Source organism: Vombatus ursinus, unplaced genomic scaffold (assembly GCF_900497805.2).
Source record: "Vombatus ursinus unplaced genomic scaffold, bare-nosed wombat genome assembly UNPS02014786.1, whole genome shotgun sequence".
Taxonomy (NCBI): Eukaryota; Metazoa; Chordata; class Mammalia; order Diprotodontia; family Vombatidae; genus Vombatus; species Vombatus ursinus.
The window spans coordinates 301,693-319,557 of NW_020954564.1; the positions used below are offsets into that span (position 1 = coordinate 301,693).

At 44.6% G+C, this 17,865-nt stretch overlaps 1 protein-coding gene across 1 annotated transcript in view; it reads right to left on the minus strand.

Annotated features, from left to right (window-relative positions):
- LOC114046891 (minor histocompatibility antigen H13) overlaps window positions 1-15,587 on the minus strand; it is a 34,875-nt gene extending 19,288 nt beyond the window's left edge. Inside the window, exons 1-3 of the mRNA XM_027867496.1 lie at window positions 15,374-15,587; window positions 9,679-9,777; window positions 6,038-6,120 (exon numbers count right to left, since the gene is read on the minus strand). Of these exons, the coding sequence (XP_027723297.1) occupies window positions 6,038-6,120; window positions 9,679-9,777; window positions 15,374-15,571 (380 nt within the window). The 5' untranslated portion in view covers window positions 15,572-15,587. The remainder of the gene's footprint in view (window positions 1-6,037; window positions 6,121-9,678; window positions 9,778-15,373) is intronic.
- Between the last annotated feature and the right edge of the window lie 2,278 nt (window positions 15,588-17,865).

Genomic DNA, 17,865 nt, shown 5'->3' on the forward strand with positions numbered 1-17,865 from the left:
TGGGGTTCTGAAGAGTGTTAGCTTTGAATGCAACTAGGTAGGTGCTCAGGTACTGCCTGCCCTAAGGACCAGCTGTAGACTGGGCCTGACGACTCTGAAGCTTGGGAGAACCTTTGAGAGCTCCAGTAGAGCTTAAGCTCCAACTGCTGAGTACCCAGGGTCAACTGTATGCCAGGTGAGTCAAGCAGAGCAGGAGTGCTGTGCAGGAGACCGACATTAACACACAGACACAGACACAGACACAGACACAGACACACACACACACAATTCACACTGTGGAGTAGCTATTAGGCTGGAGATTTAAGAAAAAACTCAAGTTCAAACCCTCAAGAGTTGACAGCTTTAGAATTCTTCATTTAACCTGAGCAAAGGGATGGTGAACTAAAGCAATGACAATAAAGTATTGTCAATGGAAAGTAAGAAAAGGGGGGAATCTTTAATTATCTTATAGTCTAGAACCCATGGAATGTTCCCCCCCCCCCACGAGGATCCTTTTCTGCTCCTACAAGCATTTTCCTTTTAGGCACATGACCATCAATTTGTTAGGTATTAAACTAGCTAAAATACACTAAATGATGCAGCTGGTGGCTCAGCGGATAGAGCACTGGGACTGGAGTCACAAAGACCTGAATTCAAATCCAGCCTCAGACATTTTCGAGCTGTGTGACCTTGGGCAAGTCATTTAACCCCATTTGTCTCAGTTCCTCATCTGTCAAATGAGCTGGAGAAGGAAATGGCAAACCACTCCAGTACTTTTGCCAAGGAAACCCCAAATGGGCTCAGGAAGGGTTGGACACAACTGAACAACAAAACAAATGGAGCTAAAAATTGGACTGGCCTGTCTAGGACACTTAAAAGAAATCGCTTCAGAGTTCAGTTCCAATTGTGCCTTTGGGTAACAGTAGCTAAAACCATGTTTTTCTTACTGTATCAACACATTTTTCCTTTCTCTAGCGGAGATACTGTTCAGAGAATGGCTTACCTACTGCTATCAAGTGGTAGAATTGATGTAAGTGGCTACATGGGCTCAGCGCACAGTGTGCTTATGATTCTAGTTCCATGCATTGGGTTCCAAAAACTTCATAGTATGTCTATCCCTACAAACACAAATAGGGGCCTAACGAAACAGAGGACCAAACTGGTGGTAGGGATTGCTGACATGGGGAAATGCAACACTCCAATAGGGGAAATCTATCAGGAGGCTGCTTATTATTGCTCATGGAAGCCAAAGTGATGGTTCTGAATATCACCTCTGATTCCTGAATGAATCCTAGGTGTTTAAATGGGAACAGTGAGGTTTGGAAAGGAATAGCCTCATGAAGGTGATGGCAGGACTCTTCAGAAAAGGCTCCATTGTTTTCCCTCCCTTGAAAAGAATAGCTCTCCAACTTGGCCAATCATAAGTCTATGACAACCCTTAGAGAGTGAGAAGATATAGTTCATGGACAGGCAATTTTGGATTCAGTCTTTACTAGGGATCAACACTAGAGTAAAGGACTGTGGACCCAACCTTCAGCAAACAGGCAAATGTAATACATAGCCCCAAGTCAAAGGGTAGCAAAAGGTCCCTTAGAGAAACATGCTGATTGCAAAGGATGAAGTCCTGGTGTCACACACCAGGAGTCTGCCTCTAGGACAGAGGTGGGGAACCTTTGGCCTCGAGGCCACATGTGGCCCTCTAGGTCCTCAAGTGTGGCCCTCTAGATCACACGACAGAATACAAACTTCACAGAACAAATCCTCTTGATAAAAGGATTTGGTTTGTAAAACTTGGACTCAGTCAAAAGGCCACATCCAAGGGCCTAGAAGGCCACACGTGGCCTCAGGGCCGCAGGTTCCCCACCTCTGCTCTAGGAGCTTGTTATATAGTTAAATCAGAGCTTATATAACCCTTTAGGTTCTATCTTTCCAACAGTGTTGGGTTGGGGTGGGTGTACTAGAGAACCTTTCCCCCCAAACATGACTGGGTTTGCTAACACTTCAAATTTTTTTTTTTCACCTCTTTCCTATGCCTTAGGAACCAATTAAGAAAAGGTCATAAACCTTGAATCCAATATCCCAGGACTCACTGCTTGAATGGTGGGGATTTACCTTAACCGTGGGATTTGCTTTGAGCCTTTTACATTGCTGATTCTCAGAGGGTATGGATAGGCTGTACCATCAGTTTCCACATCTTCCAGAAACCGCAGGGAACTTACATTTGCAATCACGTTGTGTCAGCTGGGCTCTACAGGGGGTCTCATATCATGCCACAATTCCCCACGGCAAAGAATAAATATTATGCTAGGAGCAAAAGATGCTTAAGAACTGCTACTCTCTGTGGCAAGTCCAGGTGGCCAGGAAGGCCTCAGGGTGCAACTGTGCATAGCTGCACAGTTAAGTCAGTAAGGGGTGGCAGTTAGAAAAACCTGTTTGTTTCAGGCTGAGCCTTTCTTACTATAGGTTGTCTCTGCTCTAAGCTCCTACCTGGCATTCCCTTTCTGTTTCTGGAATCTTCTACTCCTGGAACTTTACATGCTAAAAACTTCCATGTACTATACAAGCTCACTAACTGGCTTCCCTGACTGTGATATCAGAGACAGGAAACTAATCAGACATATGTGAGAGACTCTTATCTCTCCCTATCTGTTGTCCTGTTGTGAGACAGGACTCACTCTGCACTGAACAAAGAGAGAAGAGAACCTAGCTTCTGGGTACCAGGTCTGATGGGCTTCATCATGTGGGATCATCAGTTTCTTCCCTTCTCTTGCTATAAGCTGAAGAACACCTTAGCCAAGACCTAGCAAAGTCCCTTAGCCAATTGTAGCATGGATGTTTTGACCCCATGGGGCCTCTCCTCCCACTAGTGGCTGTCACCTGGTATAATCTGTCAATGGTGAAAGTGATCTAGGGCAGCTAGGTGGCGCAAATGGATAGAGCACAGGCCAGGAGTCAGGAGGACCTGAATTCAAATGTGACCTCAGACATTTGATACTTACTAGCTGTGTGACCCTGGGCAAGTCACTTAACTCCACTGCCTAACCAAAACAAAACAAAACAAAACAAAAAAAAGAAAGGAAGGAGCCTGAGATAAAAGGGACAGCTAGGTGGCCAGTAGTGCAGCACCAGCCCTGAAGTCAGAGGACCTGAGTTCAAATCTGACCTCAGACCGAACTTAACATTTACTAGCTGTGTGACTCTGGGCAAGTCACTTAACCCCACTTGTCTAAAAAGAAAAAAAAAAAAAGGAAGAAAGTGATCTGGAGGGAGCCTTTGTCTTGGAACTCTCTTCCCTTGCATAGCTTTGGATATCTCAAATTAACCCTTGTTCTTCCTTTTCATGAGTTAAAATGAACCTGCAATAAAAGTCTACTGCTTTTAGCATCACCGAATGTGAAAACTTCTGAGTCCCTAAAAGTAGCTGCAGTGGACTGAGAAATCCCTCAAAAAAGATCCCATGGAAGACTCCACAATTTTTCCAAGTGGGACACTGGCCTCTGCTTGTGACAGTTCTGAACTTGTTTGGGAAGCGCCATATTTGATTTTTCATTACTATTATTAGCAACAGCAGCAGCACCTCACATTCTACAGCACATGAAAGTTCACCATGCATTTTCTTCATTACAGCTCTATGAGGCAGAATTGAAATACCATGTACTGGAGAGAAGAGTGAACAGAGATTCTGAGTTGAAATGGGTACCTCAAGGTATGCCAAGGGCAGTGTCCATCTTGACATCTGGCTCAGGGCTTCGATACACCATACAATTCGATACACCTTGGCAACAGCAGGGGAGAGAGGGCCAACCTTGGAGTTGGGAAAGTCTAGCCTTTAAACCTTACTTCTGACACCCACTGGTTGGGTGACTTTACCTCTCAGTGCTTCATGTGATGCTACAGGATGTGGAGTCAGAAGTGAATCAAATATCTCTATTACTGGGGGAGGGAGCCTCTCTAAACTGGTGGTATCGTGGGTCAAATTCCCCCCAAATAACAGAAGTTCCTAATGTTCTTACGGCACTTTATGCTTTCTGTACCATCATGTCACTTGGGCCTGACAATATAAATGGGAGGGCAGGGCAGGGATTTTATACTTGTTTTATAGATTAGGAAACTGAGGTCCAGAGAGGAACTGATGGCAGTGCAAAGTCTTCCAGAGAACTTTGGGCAGCTGGGTCTCTGACTGATTTCTAGGTCTTTCCCCAGTGCCCCAGTTAGTAGGGGGACAAAGCCAGAATTCAAACCCAGGTCACAGATTATCATAGGATTAGGAACTGATAGGGCACTTAGAAGTCCTCAAATTTAACTGTTTTTTGTTTTTTTTTTTAAATAGAAGAAGAGCCTGAGGCTCAGAAAGAAACCCCTACCCAGTGTCACAAGAGAATTAAGAAAGAGACCTAGGATTCCAAACCCAGGCCCACTGGATTCCAAAATTTTTCCACTACAGGAATTCCAGGGCTACCCTTCCTCCCCGAGTCACACTGAGGGTCCAAAGAGGAAGCATGACATGTGAGCCTAAATATTTTAAAATGAAGGTCTGGCGCTTTTCTGGCAAGGAAGGAAGTGTTAGGAGGAAACCCCTGATGAGCGGGAAGGGTCCAGATACCAATGTGACTTGCAGAAACTGAAAGCACAATAAGATCTTCAGGCTGCCCCTGCCTGAGGCTCCCCAGCTTCCTGAGTCGTAATGGAGATGAAATGTTGGTAAAATGAGTGCAACCTGTCACAGACACACTCATGCAATCACATTATGTCGGCTGGGCTCAACAGAGGGTCTCATATCATGCCATAATTCCCTGTGGCAAAGAATAAATACTGTGCTCTCTTGAGATCAGGTAGAAAGGCTGTCGCTACCCCAAGCACCTTTAGAAGAGTGTTACAAGGGAACAGGGCATAGTGTAAAAAAAACTGGGCCAAGAATCAGGAGGTATGGATTTTGATCCTGGCTTTACTTTTAACTCTTGGTGTAATCTTAGGCAGGCCTCAATTTCTTTTTCTGTAAAGCATAGCGGTTAGATTAGAGCAACTGTTCTCAAACTTTTTGGCCTTAGGACCCCCTTGCACTCTTAAAAATTACTGATGACCCTTGAAAGAGCTTTTGTTCATGTGGGTTATATTTATCAATATTTACTGTATGAAATTTTTTTTCAATTAACAAAAAACCTATTTGACTAAATGAATTCTAAGATTCTTTCCCTCATGCTCTCTCCTCTCACGGAACTTATAGTCAAGAGTCCCTGTTCAACTGAATGATTATACAACAGAATCATTCTTCTTCAGAGTCCGTCTGTTGGGCTCTAGACCACTGACTTTGGTGTCTGGTATATGGGAGAAGCATAGACCCACCACTCCCCAGCTTGGATCCTGAGGGCATCCCACCAATCCCTCAACCTATGTGTTAGAGGCTCTCTAGCCCAGACTGATTTTTCTTTACAGAGAGAGTGACCACAGGGCTTCAAGGACACTAAAAAATGAAAATGTCTCAGTATAATTATGAAAATAGTTTTGACTTCAGGGATCTCCTGAAAGGTTTTCGAGATCCACAGGGGTCCCCTGAGCACATCTGGAGAATGACTGGACTAGATGCTCTTTAAGGCCCCTAGCTCTGACATGCTACATTCTATGATTTGGTGATTGACCTTGTCTTTGTCCTCTGCTGAGGATTCTATCATCTCTAGGACAAAGCCCAGGGCTCTGCACAGAGTAGGTGCTCAATAAACATTTGCTCATGAGAGGCAGCAAGTGGAGCGCTAGACTTTGGACCAGGAGAGACCTTGGCTTGAATCCTGGCTCTTAACACTTACCAGATGTGTGCTTGGCACAAGTCGCTACACCTTTCTGAGCCTCAGTTTCCTCATCTGTAAAGTGGGGATGCTTTCACTACCTCCCATACAGGGCTTTTGTGAGAAAAGTGCTTTGTGAACTTTAAACGGCAATACAAATATGAGCTGCTGCTGCTGCTGTGGATGATGAAGACAATGACAAGGCAGCTGTGAAATCCCTCATCCTCCCCTGAGAGAAAACTGCTACCCATCTGTGGCAGAGGACTGGGCCCCATTACCTGATGGTGTGAGAGAGAGCCAAGATCCCCAGCACGAAGAAATACATGGAGAGCAAGAGGTTGATGTACTCTTGAGAGAAGATCTGAGGTAGAAACAGAAGCAAATACACATACAGGTAGTTGAAAGCATGTTTCTGTGTGGCTACCACTAAAGCTAAGACTTGCTTCCCACTCTTACCAACCAATTTTCATTTCAGGTCTGGCATTACTGCTCTGTGGCAGGAGAAACAGGAATGGGGCCAAGGGCTCGAGGCAATCTCAGGTGTCCCCTGGCTCCCTGTGGTTTCTGTGGCTGGGGAAAGAGGGAGACCAAAAACATGGTTCTCCAAAGCCCTAACCCAGGGTCATCTGTAGGATACATCCTAGCTTTATTCAGATCAGGAAGGCAGACTTTGCTGCTAAAGATCTCTACTTCTATCTTTATTCAATATCCATTAAAAAGATTCTTTATTGGTGCTTTTTCTCTTTAAACATCACTGTCACTTCTAGTGACTCTTCTCTCATCCAACCAAACCCTCCCCTGTAAAAAGGAAGTATAATTAAGTAAAACAAAGCAATGTCTTGACCACGTCTGCCAATATCTGCCTTATTCTGCACCTCTAGTCCACCACCCCTCTGTAGAGCAGCTGGTCACTGCACTGATCAGAGCTGTTACATATGTCAGTGTTATTTTTCTTTATGTTACTGTGGTCATTGTCAATACACACTTATTAAGCATCTAAAAGCATCTACTACTATACTTCAAAGCAATGAGCTTGAAGGGTAGGAGGTATGAAAAGATAAAACTGACCCAGGATTGCTTCTGTGGAGGTTACAGTTTAGCAGACAGATAGGGCATGTGCCCAAATAAGCAATAATTAAAACCAGATTATACCAGGATCCTGGTATATTATGCTCTCTACAATCTAACTTCAACCCCTCTTTTGGCTTTATATTTTACTTTCCCCCTTTACTTTCATACACTATGTTCCAGCCAAACTGGACAATTTGTTCTCCTCTGTTCTTGTCCTGTTCCCTCTTGTTTCCATCCTCTTGCTCATTACTGTATTCCATGTCTACAGGGCTCTTTCTCTCAATCCCTCCTGCCCCCACCCCTGCAGCCCTATCTCTTATTTGCTGAAGCTCTCACTTCTTTAAGTCCCAACAGCCCAACACAGGTGCTATTTCCTTCATTAAGTCTTTCCTAATAGCCCACACCCAGTAGCAGTATTAATCACTTTATACAGGGCACTGGGGCAAAAAGGCAGGTGAGATACAGAGAATACAGCTTTCATGTAGCTTTTAGCTTAGGAGGGAGAGGTGGCAAAAGACAGAACACATAACTGAGATTATGAAGAGAAGTTTATAAGAGGAACAAACAAAGTGTTCTGCAGAGCTGGAGGAAGGAGCAGTCATTTTGACTAGAGAGAAAGGATGGCTTCCCGGAGGAGGTGACAGTAGCAGTATTTCCTCTTCAAACTTCTCAGAACAGTTTGCCTTGGCTTCTCTGTTTTCATTTAACCTTTTCCCTGTATCATAGTTATTTGTGTTTTGGGTTTCCCCTATTCCTCTGGGAGACTGTACACTCAATGAGAGGTGAGATATGAATGGGTGAAACCAATGAAGTGTGCCGGAGACCTTCAGGAACTGCAATTCAACAAGCATGACCTTACAGTTTAATTTCCTATTCACAACTGACTCATCATTCTCCCCCTCGGAGGAAGCTCACATTACCAACTCTCAGGTAAAGGAAGCAGGTGTCCAGTTTATAATAACTCCCCAACCTTTCTCCTTTCAAGGCAATACTGGCTTTCCTTATCTCCCAAGGGTGCGTGGAGGATGAGATAGTATCTCCCCATTCTACGATGCTTTCAGGTTTAACAAATGCTTTACCTTATGAGGTGGGTAGGGTAAATATTATTCCCTCTGTTTTATAGGTGGGGAAAGTGCATTCCAGAGAGAGAGTGAGTGAATGAGTGAGTGAACTGCTCAGGGAAACACTACTAGTGTCAGAGCAGGGACTGTGACCCAGGTCTCCTGACCCCAAGATCAGCGGTCTTTCCCCTGCCTTGTGCTGTCTCTCAATATAACATAATGGCTATTTCACGACTAGTCACTGTCTCCCCAGGAACTCACAGACTCCCAAGGGTCTCCTTTTAATTATGCAAAGGAGGAAGCCTGGCATACAAAGAAGAGTTCTAAAGTTAGGAGTCAGTAGATCGAGGTTCTTTTGAGTCCTGGCTTTGCCACTTCCTAGCTATATAATCTTGTGTGATCACTTTGCCTGCTCTGTAAAACTGGACGTGAAATTCTTAGCATTCCCTCTACTCCTTTCAGGGCTGACAAAAAGCAAGTATTTTGTATTAACATCAACTATATTACTAGCATCACTCATTGTAGCCTGCGGTCTAGAATTAAAGCCAGGTTTCCTAGCTCTCCCTTGCACAGAGCAGGAATTTAATAAATGTTTATGGAAATGAATTTAATCATGAAGATTTTCTAATCTCTGTAACTCTCCAATTCTTTTCTCTGTCCCATTTCTTCTTTGTTTGAATACTTTCCCTTTGAGCCTCTTTCTGCTAAAACAGGGGTTAACTTTTTTTTTGGGCCAAAGATCAATACGATAATCTGGTGAAGGCTATGGATCCCTTCTTAGAATGTTTTTTAATGGATAAATACATAGGATTACCAAGGAAACTGGTTATGCTGAAATAAAGATGTAATCTTTCTCCCCATCCAAATTCACAACTGCCTAAAGCCTAAGATCCCATTCATAGAGGGAACGAAAGGCTAAGAATCTCTGATCTGGACCTTCCTGACAGACTCCTGCCCAGACTCTCTGGCCTGGATTCCTGATCTCACGTTTTGGAACTTGGCTGACCTTCTTGGTCTGCTTGACTTCAATACCAGCTATCTTTACACTCTGCTCCCTGACTCCTGCCATCCCTGCTACACAGAACAGCTACAGCCTTCCATGTTTCCTCCTTCCAGCTTTGCTTGCACTCAGAATACCCACTCTCTACCTGATAAAATCCTGTAACTATCCTTCTCAAAACCCAGTTCAAGTGTCACCTCCTCCAGGAAGCCATCCTTTCTCCATAGTCAAAATGACTGCTCCTTCCTCTAGCTCTGCAGAACACTTTGTTTGTTCCTCTTATAAATTTCTCTTCATAACCTCAGTTATGTGTTCTATCTTTTGCCACCTCTCCCTCCTAAGCTAAAAGCTACATGAAAGCTGTATTCTCTGTATCTCACCTGCCTTTTTGCCCCAGTGCTCTGTATAAAGTGATTAATGAATGTTTGTTGAATTGAAATTCCCAAGGCACAATTTCTCTCTATGTATGTGTATATATATGTGTGTATGTATATATGTGTACACACACACACACACACACACACTCTTTCTCTCTCTCATTCTAGCCCTTCATTCACACTTATGGCATTGTGTCTGGCCCCTTTCATACCTTCCCAACCATAATGGGCTGAGCCTGTGGCAAAGTCCACATCTGACCCTGTGGAAGGCCCTTGGCTGGTTTTATCTTATCAAGTCCTTGTGATTGGTAGTCCTTCCTCTTCCACATTTCCCAAGGGGAGACCAGACCACAACAGGACCAAGGAAGGGAGAAATAAGTATGTATCCAGATCAGAAACAAAGAACTCACTTTAAAGAAGAGGTAGAGGCCTAAGAGTGTGCAGCTAGCGATGATGGGAAACCGGGCAGCATCTCGACTGGTAATGGTCTCTGGCATATCTGAGGCATTCTGCAATTAGAAGAAGAGCACTGGCTTATCATGAAATCAGATGTTCCTCTATTCCTATTGAAGTTTACACTGTGATTTCCTGACAATCCTGTGAGGTAGAGATTTCAAGGATTATTCTTCCCATTTTACAGAGAAGGAAATGAAAACTTCTAGAAGTTAAAGGCAGCTTGGTGTAGCAGAAAAAGGCTGTATTATGAGTCAGAAGGTCTGGATTCAAACCCCAACTCTGTTACTGACAACCTCTGTGACCCTGCACCAATAACTTAACTTTTTTCTTCTCTGTAACGTGTGTGTGTGTGTGGTGGATTAGATGACTTTTTAAAATCCTTTCCAATTTTAAATTTATGTACCTATGACTTGCTTATAGTCACAGAACTGATTAAATGATAAAGCTAGAATTTTAACCCGGTTCTAGCTCCCTTTCCACTACAAGTTGTTTCCTCTCATCAATACAAAATACAGGATGGTAAGCTCTGGTCATACAGCAATTTATTTGAAAAAAAACCTGGGAGGGGCCTTCCCTAGAGAATTATCAAGTATTACCCAGAAATGTGATGAGGCCACCAAAAAAGCTAATGTCCTCACACTGTATTAAAAGAGGTAAAACATGGGGAATAAGGTGATGACATTCTCTGTCCTGCTTAGGTCATCCCTGCAATACTATGTTCAGCTACGGACACCTTATTTTAAGAGGGAAACTGAAAAGCTAAAGAAGGATCCACGGGAGGTACTAGAGCTAGTTACCCTGAAGAAGTGTTAGGGGAGACACAATCCATGTGTTCAAGTACCTGAAGAGCCATCACAGGGAGGGCTTGTTTCATATGGCTCTGAAAGCCAGGACTGGGCCCACTGGATGGGACCAAGAGAACTGTAGGGAGCTTTCAGTTCAATATAGGAAAGAACCTCCTAACCATCAGAGCTATTCCACGATGGATCATGCTGGAATGAGGTCCCCATCACTGGACGATCACCTGTGGGGATGCTGAAGAGGAGATTCATGTTCCAAGCAGGGTTGGATGGGATAACCTCTAAGGTTCCTTCCAGCTAAGACAGAATTGTGGAAATGTGATACTGAGCTCTAGAGGATCTTAAGATTTAGAACTGGAAGGGGCCTTAGATCCAACCCTCTCAATTCAATAAATATTTATTAAACACATACTATCTGATAGGCCCTGTGGATACAAAGACAAAAATCAAAATCTTTGGTCTCAGGGAGCTTATATATTATGGGGGGAGAAGGTGATGGGGGCAAGGAGAGGAGGGAGGGGGCACAGAATATGTATTTAGATAAGTAAATATAAAAGATAAACAAGATAAATACAAAATAGGTTCAGGGGGATACTGAGAAATCAAGAAACGCCCTTACAGCAAGGCGTGTACTCTAGAACTCAGCGTTGAAGGGAACTAGCGATCCTAAGAGATGCTTGTGAAGAGAAAGCATCCCAGGTATGGGGGCTAGTCCATGGAAAGGGACTAAGATAAGAGAGGAAATGCCATGTACATGGAATAGCACATGTAGGATCAGGTTGGCTGGACTGTTGAACACATGAGGAAAAAGTTGAAGCCTGCTAACAGAGAGGTCACATCCCACAGGTAGTTTAAGGGCTGGGTCAGAATTCAAACCCAGGCCTTCTAACCTGAAGTCCAATGTTCTTCCAATTGTTCCATCCTGCCTTATCCTTGCCCAAGCAGGCCACAACACCTATGCCTCAAGGAAGGTTCTCATCTGCCCCACTGGCTTACTGATGAAGGCAGAAATTCACCAACAGATTCCTTTTTTTTTTTTTTTTTTTGGTGATGGCAGTGTTCCCTCCAAAACACAAATACCTTTGGCACACATTAATAAAGTAATCTAAATTAGGCCATCAGATCCATTCTAGTCAACAGAAGATGTTCTACTCTCAGAATGGGAAGGACACACACATCAGACTAGCTCTGAAGGGGTGAAAGGAAAACGCTCTAGATTCTTGTATTCCAAGGGGAGAGCAGGCCTCAGAAGCTCCCTGGATCCCAGGGTGCTGCAGAAAGGCACCAGATTAATCAATTCTGAACCTGAAGGAAGCTTTGAGATTATCTAGTTCACCGCTATGCCTCCCCCTTCTCCTTGAATTTAGAGATGGAGAAACTATAGTACAGAGAGAAGTGACTTGCTGATGCTTACAGCAAGTAAGCATCATGAGGTTTATACAGCCAGGACTGAAACCCAGGTTTTTTGTCCCTTTGGGCAGGACATTTCCCAGTCTGCCTTTAATTGCTTTTCTGTGGCTAAAAGGATACAGGGTTTAAAGCAAGGGCACTGATACGCCCCCAGAACACATCTTTTCCCCCAGGTACTTTAGTCAGATGACCTGAAGTTGTTTAAAGTTTGAGAATGGGTAAAAACCAGCCCAAGAACTCAGAACTCACTGCTCTGGGTTTGCCATTCCCTTCTGGAAGAAAGACAAACTTGGGCATCAGGGCTTCCTTTTCTCCCTCTTCCATGCAGCAAAGCCTAGCAGACCTGGAGTCTATCCTTAGTATTGTTTTATTATGTAATTTGGGCCAAGGCCTTCATCCTCTCTGTTGCTTTCTCTACTTGCAAAAAGGAGTTATTACAACTGACTTCCTTACACTCATTAAAATTACTATAGGGCTTATAGTGTGGACAGCGTAGTATCTGTCTACAGAAAAGAGTTCAACAAACATTATTTGGTATAGGTAATTTGCAAAAGGCAGAATGACATAATGGCAAGTATGTTGTTCTTGGAAACATAAGACCAAGAATAGAGTCCTGATATAGCCTCCCCTCACTTTTTGGAGCCTCAGTTTCCTCTGTTAACTGAGAAGGCTGGAGACCTAGTGGTCTCAAAGCTCTGATCTACTGTAACTTTTTTAATTGATGTAAATCTCTCCTTCTTAAGTTGGTGCTACATGGAGATAGCCTGTGGATGTTCTGTTCTCTGTGAAAAAGATCATTATAAGTTTCCAGTTTTCCTATGTCAGGTTTTTATAACATCAGACTAAGTATTTTAAAACCTGGCTGGCAATTCAGATGTTGGATCTTATCTGGAAGTTTCTTTAAGCCACAGAAAATTAGTTAGGTTTCTGGACCACTTCGAGTTGGAGATCTTAAATAGGTACACTTATGCATATGCGTTGGCTTCTGAAACACAAACATAATTAGTGAAACCCTGACACAAACAGCAAGAATAAATTTAGCATCCAACTGCAACCTAAAAGCACAGTTATTAGACTCGGACAAAAGCAACAGGAGCTGGCAATTCACTGTAAAGGCCTGATGATCTGGCCTTTGCCAGAATAGTCTGCTGTAGTGAGCAGAGCCCTGGATGGACAGTTAGGAGATCTAGGTTCTAGTCCAAGCTCTTCTACTGACTGGCTCTCTGATCTTGGGAAAGTCACTTCTGGGCCTTTATTTCCCCATCTGTAAAATAAAAACCTGGACTAGATCTCTTAAGGTCCAATCTAGCGTTAACATTCTATGATCTAAGGTCCCTTACAGTTGGGAATAGTCTATATCTCAATGAGGAAGTGACCCACTCCCCTAATATCTATGACACTTATTATCTTTCTCCTATAGTCTTCTTCTGGTATGGTTCTATCCCTTTTCTATACCACTAAACAGGAGACCTTAAGGGCTTACATAGAGATGCCTGAAACCAGCAGTGTGCTATAGTTGAGAATATATTATATCTGGAGTCAAAAGACTCCACTTAATAGTCCACTCAATAGCTGTGACTATGATAAAGTCATATCACCTTGATAAACCTCAGTTTCTTCATATGTAAAATGGGTGACAATGATACTTGGACTCTACCTCATCGGGTTGTTGTGAGGAAAGAGCTTTGTAAACCATAAAATTCTAAAGGAATGTGAGTAGCTATTATTATTATTATGCAAGGTACTGGAGAAGTACAAAAAACTAGGTCACCTCCATGCCTCTTTTAATTTTTCTTCTCAAGCTAGAGTGGCCCTAGTATAAGCACTACTACTGCTCTTCTTTCTCTTACAGGACAGCAACAAGCTCCGTCCTTCTTGGGAGGGAAAAGGGACTCAACTTTCTCATGGCACTGTCAGGAAGCACAGTGGAGTGGGGTCTTAGGAAGCGGCAATAAGAGAGAAGGAGGTGCCAGCTATTTCTGAAACTGGCCACTATTCTGGGAACCCAGGCACCTATCTCTTCAGAATGTGGAAGAGTCGCTGTCAGACTATAAACAGTTCAGTTTTTTCTGTGAAAGGCCAATTTAGGGAAGGAGAAGAGTTCATTTTAAGTTCTATTGTTCCAGAGCGACTAGGAAGATGGGAGGGAAGGTGGCCTCTGGCACATGCCAAAATAAATTTGTTTTTGTTACAGGAAATGAGAAAATGAAGGTCAGGGACACAGATAGGGTGGTAGAGTTGAAGAAAAACGGTAGAAGGGGGAATGGAGAGATCACAGAAGACAGGGCCAGCTTGATAGGAGCCAGGATAAATTTAATTTGGGGGAGGGGAGAGAAAGACTTTGGCATATCAGGACAAGGACATGGATCAGAGAGGCTTGAATGTAAGGCCAAAAAGGTAGAAAGTTGTGCTTAAGGAATACCTGGGGATGGTGTGCAGGGGGAATAGAGTTGCAGCCTTTAAAAAGGATAGGATAGAAAAAGTGATAGAGGGATGGACAGGATGCTGGAAGCAGCTCGGTCTCCGAGACAGGCAAAGGCCAAGCTAGCTAGAGCTTTTTGGGAGAATGATGAAGTGGCAGAGAATGAATTATGGCCTTTGGATACCAGATGGATCAGGCTGGTAGGCAAGGGCTGCCCTGAATCCTTAGCCAGGTAAACATAAGGTGTGTGTTTTGGGGGAGGTGAAGGAAGGCATAGTGTATGATACTGGGGTTCTTCACAATCAGAGGAAAGGGAATTTTGGGTTGAGACTGGATCTGGGCAGATATCGGGCCGATTAGGTCCCATGAAGGATTGATGTTGGTCCAATTCATCTAGGGTCTATCTGGTGGAAGGGGGAAATTTGGGCCTGAGGCCAAAGGGAGAGAAATCAAGGTCAGTGGGGATACTCGCAGAGCCCCTGAGTAACGAGACTGTTCCTATGGGCCCAGAAGGAACGACTGGGGGTTCCATGGTCAAGTAGAAGCTATTTTAGGGTGGTTGTGGTAAGTGTTGTGTGGCAAGATTGGGGCAGGTTGCATTTATCAAGGGCAGGTTGGGAAACCATCTGGTTTTGTGTTGGTGCTTGTGTTTTTGTGCATGCGGCCAGGCTCGAATTATATGTAGTATTTGTGTATGCATGTGGGTGCGGAACTGTGTCTGATGAGGTGTGGCTCGAGGATTGGGGTCTGCCACAGTCTAAGCGGGTCTGGGTGGGTGGCGGAATTCGGGGCGGCGACACAGTGAGGGCCGTGGGATCGCGCTGAGACTGGGTGACTGGGGCGGGGTGGGGATGGGGGTCCTGGGCTCGGATGGGCCGAGGCGGGGGGGTTCTGTGCCCCCTCCCGGGGGGAAGGCGCGCTGGGCATCGGGGCTGGGCTGTCCCAGGAGGCGGCTGGGGCAGGGGTCCTGGCCCGGGGTTGGTGGGGAGCCAGGGCCAGGGGCCGGTTCGCACGTACCTTGCTGCGGGCGCAGCGCACCGAGCGCAAGGCCCCGAAGAAGATGGGCAGCAGCGCCATGAGCAGGAGGCTGCCGTAGGCCAGGGCGATGCCCTCGGGGGTGGAGGGCGGCCGCGCCGTGCCGTTGGCTGCGCTGGGGGCCGCGGGGGACTCGGCGGGGCCGCTGCCATTGTGGGGTTCGCTAAGGGTCGAGTCCATCGCTGCGGCTGTTGCGGCTGCTGCGGCTGCTGCGGCTCCAGCTCCGCCGCCGGCGCTGTAGGGGAGGGGAGGGAAGGGGAGGAGAGGAGGGGAAGGCCACGTTCCCCTAAAGAAACAGGATGTGACGCACTGGGCCTCCCGCTACTCGTTGCGCATGCGTCGGCCCGCCCCCTAGCAACAAGCTTGCGGCCGGGAGATGGCAAAAAGGTGGGAGGAGAGCGTTGCTAAGCAACCGGATCTGGTCCAAGAATCGGACGTAGAAGCCCTGGGGTGGGGGTGTAGCATGGGGAATGGGGGAGAGGGAGAAGTGATACTGCCCGTACGCCACCCCCAACCTGGATCCCAATCTCATATCCTGGTACTTCCAAGATCCGGGCGTTGTGACTCAAACACGCTTTGTCCTCTCTTGTCTCTTCCCCTCCAAATTGTAACATGGCGTATGTAGTAAAAAGAGTCTTCAGCCAAGGGGCTTGGTTTGAGTTAAGTCTCTTCCCCTTACTACCAGTGTGGCATAATGGACTTGGGGTTAGCATCACTGCTTTCAAATCTTATCTCTGGTATTAGCTATTCGACCTTGGGCAAATCCTTCCGAGGCTCAGTTTTTTCATTTGTAAAATGGAGAAGATAACACCTGCAGTGTCTGCCTCATAGGATTATTGTGAGGAACAAAAGAAATAATGAATATGTGAAGTTCTTCTTTGCAAACTCTAAAGTGTTATGTATGTGTCAGTTATTGCAGTATTGTTATTGTCATCATCATCATCATTACCTGTGTGATTGACCCTTTCTCAATTTCCTCATCTGTAAAATAAGGAAGTTACACTAAAGCATTGTTAAAACCTTTCCATCCGTAAGTCCCTTAATCCTTCATCTTCACATCCTACCCACTATTTGATTATCCATAGCATCATCATTTCAGTTGCCTGCCATCTCACCCCAAGCCTCCTGTATTTCAGCTTCTATTATAGATGTTAATTATCTTTTCCTCCTTAGTTCAGCCTCCCTACATATCCTTTCCTCCTATTTTGCATCTTGTCTTTTCATCGATCCCATTTCCCTTCATCAGACCTAGGAACAATGTGAACTCTTATTTTAAGACAGAGCAAGACCCTTACCTGTCTCACAGAAACCATAGGGATAGGCTGGCTAGCTGGATTGTGAACATTTGATCATAATTTTTTCAATGATTAAAATTTTTTTTCTACTATTATACCTTGTGTGAGAAGGTTATAAAATGTATAAGACATCATCCTCCACTAAAATCCTCCTTTGATTCCTCAGTGTGCTACCCTGGGCTTTTGAAGATGATCTCAGCAGAGCACAAGCTCTGGTGGGTGTTACTAAGTTAGACAATCCTTCAGTACAAGCTGAGTGACATACTGTGTCTCCTATCCAAAGACCAGCCTAGCTAAAAGTAAAGTGACTTGTCACTAAAAGGCAACTACACAGGTGACGAATTTTTAAAAATCATGGCAATTCCTCTAGACTGCCCACTAAGGAGTGGAAATGAGCCTGTGAGCTGTCTGTCCAGAGTGTAACTACAAATCATCAAGCATTTATTAAAGCATCTTCCATATGCACTGTGCTAAGTGATGGGGATTTTAAAAAAGGCAGAAACAGACCTTGTCCTCAAGGAGCCCATAATAGGGAGGACATACAGCTATGTATAAAAAAGACAGCCATGTCTAACTCTTTATGACTTCATCTGAGGTTTGCTTGGCAAAGATACTGGAGTGGTTTGCTATGTCCTTTTCCAGCTCATTTTACAGATGAGGAAACTGAGGCAAATGGAGTTAAGTAACTTGTCCAGGGTCACACAGCTAGTAAGTGTTTGAAACCAGATTTAAACTCAGGAAGGTGAGTCTTCATGACTCCAGGCCTGGGGCTGTATTGCCTTTGTCATCTAGCTGCCCTAAATCAGGTACATACAAGATAGTCAAATCAAGTCAACAAGCATTTATTAAGTGCCTGTTATATGCCAGGCACTGTGCTAAGCACTGGATAAGACCCTATATCAGGGCTGGGAGTCTGGAACTGACTTTTATATATTCATAAAGATGAGTATCACAAGTTAGGCCAGCTATTAGATCACTGGACTGGGAGGCAGGAGACCTGGGTTTGAATTCCAGTTCTGCCACTTTCTAGCTTCAAGATGTCAGCAAATCATTTCTCTACTCTGAGTCTTAATTTCTTCTCCTATAAAACTGGTATAATAGAGTTTATATTACCTACCTCACAGAGATGTTGCAAATAAAGGGCTTTGTAAACCTTAAAATGCTGTAGGGGTGTGAGTT